Source organism: Tenebrio molitor, chromosome 1, assembly GCF_963966145.1.
Source record: "Tenebrio molitor chromosome 1, icTenMoli1.1, whole genome shotgun sequence".
NCBI classification, from domain to species: domain Eukaryota; kingdom Metazoa; phylum Arthropoda; class Insecta; order Coleoptera; family Tenebrionidae; genus Tenebrio; species Tenebrio molitor.
The window spans coordinates 46,663,832-46,665,789 of NC_091046.1; the positions used below are offsets into that span (position 1 = coordinate 46,663,832).

General features: G+C 40.7%; 1 protein-coding gene across 1 annotated transcript; it reads right to left on the reverse strand.

Annotated features, from left to right (window-relative positions):
- Positions 1-363: 363 nt before the first annotated feature.
- Positions 364-1,497, reverse strand: LOC138133392 (odorant receptor 46a-like). The gene is made up of 4 exons (XM_069051334.1): positions 779-1,497; positions 639-726; positions 487-591; positions 364-417 (listed from the first exon to the last, which is right to left on the reverse strand). The coding sequence occupies exons 1-4, from the start codon at positions 1,495-1,497 to the stop codon at positions 364-366; spliced, it is 966 nt and encodes a 321-aa protein (XP_068907435.1).
- Between the last annotated feature and the right edge of the window lie 461 nt (positions 1,498-1,958).

Sequence of the window (1,958 nt, forward strand, 5' to 3'; positions counted from 1 at the left end):
ATTATCGGAAATTTTTGTATTATAAAACAAAAATGTTTATGTAATTATGTTATAATATAATATTATTACACAGAGAAAAAAAATTACATTTTGCACAGTATCATTACAGAAATAAACTGCTAGCTATGTGCGAAGCTCTTCTCTGCATTTATTTTTGCTCAAATGAAATTATTTTGCCGAGTGCAGTTGCTGCAACACTGTGTAGTACGAGGCACACACTCGAACAAACTGAAATCAGCAACTCCAATAATTTTTTTTAACCAAATACATCTGCTTTAAATACCCTGATGAACGTTTCCAGGGAAAGATATATGAGATTAAATGACGACGGTCGAATGGGTCTTTGCGTAGTCTGCAAAAAAATCAGTAAACATTTTTGCGCTTGCAGCGATTGTCCAACCCATTGAGATTCAAAAGCTGATCCAGGGATCTTCTCACTCTGAAAAGGTTTACGTAAGTGTGCGGAAGCATCACTCTTGATTGTACCTTGTCGGTGATTTCGTTGCCAAACCAGCAAAAAATTAACATTTGCATGATGAGGCAAAAGATGCATCCGAACAAGTAGTAGAACTGGTAGTGCGAAGGTGTGATCTGAAACAATAAAGGTAACTCCACAAATTTTCCAGTTTTGCATTTACCATGGCTAGGTGGAAGCAACACATCGCAACTGAAATAATGTTAGCGCAGAGCTGTCCCATCACAATCAAATTGTAGAATTTGTTGCAGCTGTTGGCAAAACTAAAAGCAAACGTTTTCCACATCTGCGATGGATTCTCACCTCAAGATGTCTTTGTGGTGCCGGATGCAGCTTCTCAAGCTCGTTGCAAAATCTTGCGAGTCCATGTTGTTCAAATCGTCGCACAAGATCTCGCACTGGACCCCGACAGACATCATCAAAGCGATGACCAACATGTCCACATTACAAGCAGCACAAGCCAAAACGAAGTGACTGATTAGTTGGTACAAGTAGACCAGTTCGTAAACTGGCGAGGCTTTTACATCGAAGGGGTACCAAGTGGGGAACGGCAGAGCGAACGCCTTGGTTCTTCCGGTCAAAATAGGAAAGACATCCCACATGACAATGGTGACCCCAACTGAAGGTATGAACGTGTCGTTGACCAGCTTCCAAAATTCGAGATTCCCCTGGACCAGCAGTCTCTGGGTGGAGTTCTTGGGTCTGAACGTTGGGCAATTGAGAACTCTGATGAGACTCTTCACCAGTGCGATGTTCTTGATGAAGGTGTACATTTTGAACAGCGCCAAACATTCTGCAGAGCACATGAACATGGTTTCTGTGACTGCTTCCAGATTGGTGAAGACCAAAACGATGTGGATTATTTGAGAGAGGACGTGCAGAGCCACGAAGAAATTGACACAGATTGTCGAGTACAATGTGTACAAGGTCAGGCCGAAGGTGTCAGATTTGGGCCACAATCCCGTCAGCCTCAGCATAAAGATGTTTGCCCGGATGACGTTTCCCCATTCGAGTTGGTTCATTTTGAACAACACAACACGACGGGCGCACAAGAATGACAGCTTTGAGCTTCTCCGAGAGCTTATATAAACTCCGGGACCGCTCGATAAACAACGGAAAATAGAAAAAAAATCTTTTTTTATTTTTCTGAACTAGTAATTATGTGAGGTAAACTGCTTATTAAATTTTTCACTTGACTTCAGGGTTTTCGTGAGAGCGGTCACAGATGGAAAAAATATGTTTTCAAAATGTTTAGCCAGGCTCTTAATTAGAAACTGTGCGAGTAATTCACAACCCACCAATTACATTTTTCTTGTGATTATTTAATAGCCCTTTAGACCTATTTTCCGTGAGAAAATTCTCAGATGGCCAACAAGCATTGATAAATATTAATGGCTCAAAAATTCTTTGTACACTGACAAATCATTCAGTGCCATCGCATTGTCCAAGTGATAGTGTTTCAGATTTTAAAAATAAAAGTGTT

Bases quoted from the DNA above. Each gene is read 5' to 3' on its own strand.
- LOC138133392 (XM_069051334.1), bottom strand. From the start codon at position 1,497: ATGAACCAACTCGAATGGGGAAACGTCATCCGGGCAAACATCTTTATG. The intron at 727-778 runs GTGAGAATCCAT...TTTTGCCAACAG, and splicing joins CACCACAAAGACATCTTGAG to CTGCAACAAATTCTACAATT. The intron at 418-486 runs GTACAATCAAGA...TCCCTGGATCAG, and splicing joins GCAACGAAATCACCGACAAG to CTTTTGAATCTCAATGGGTT.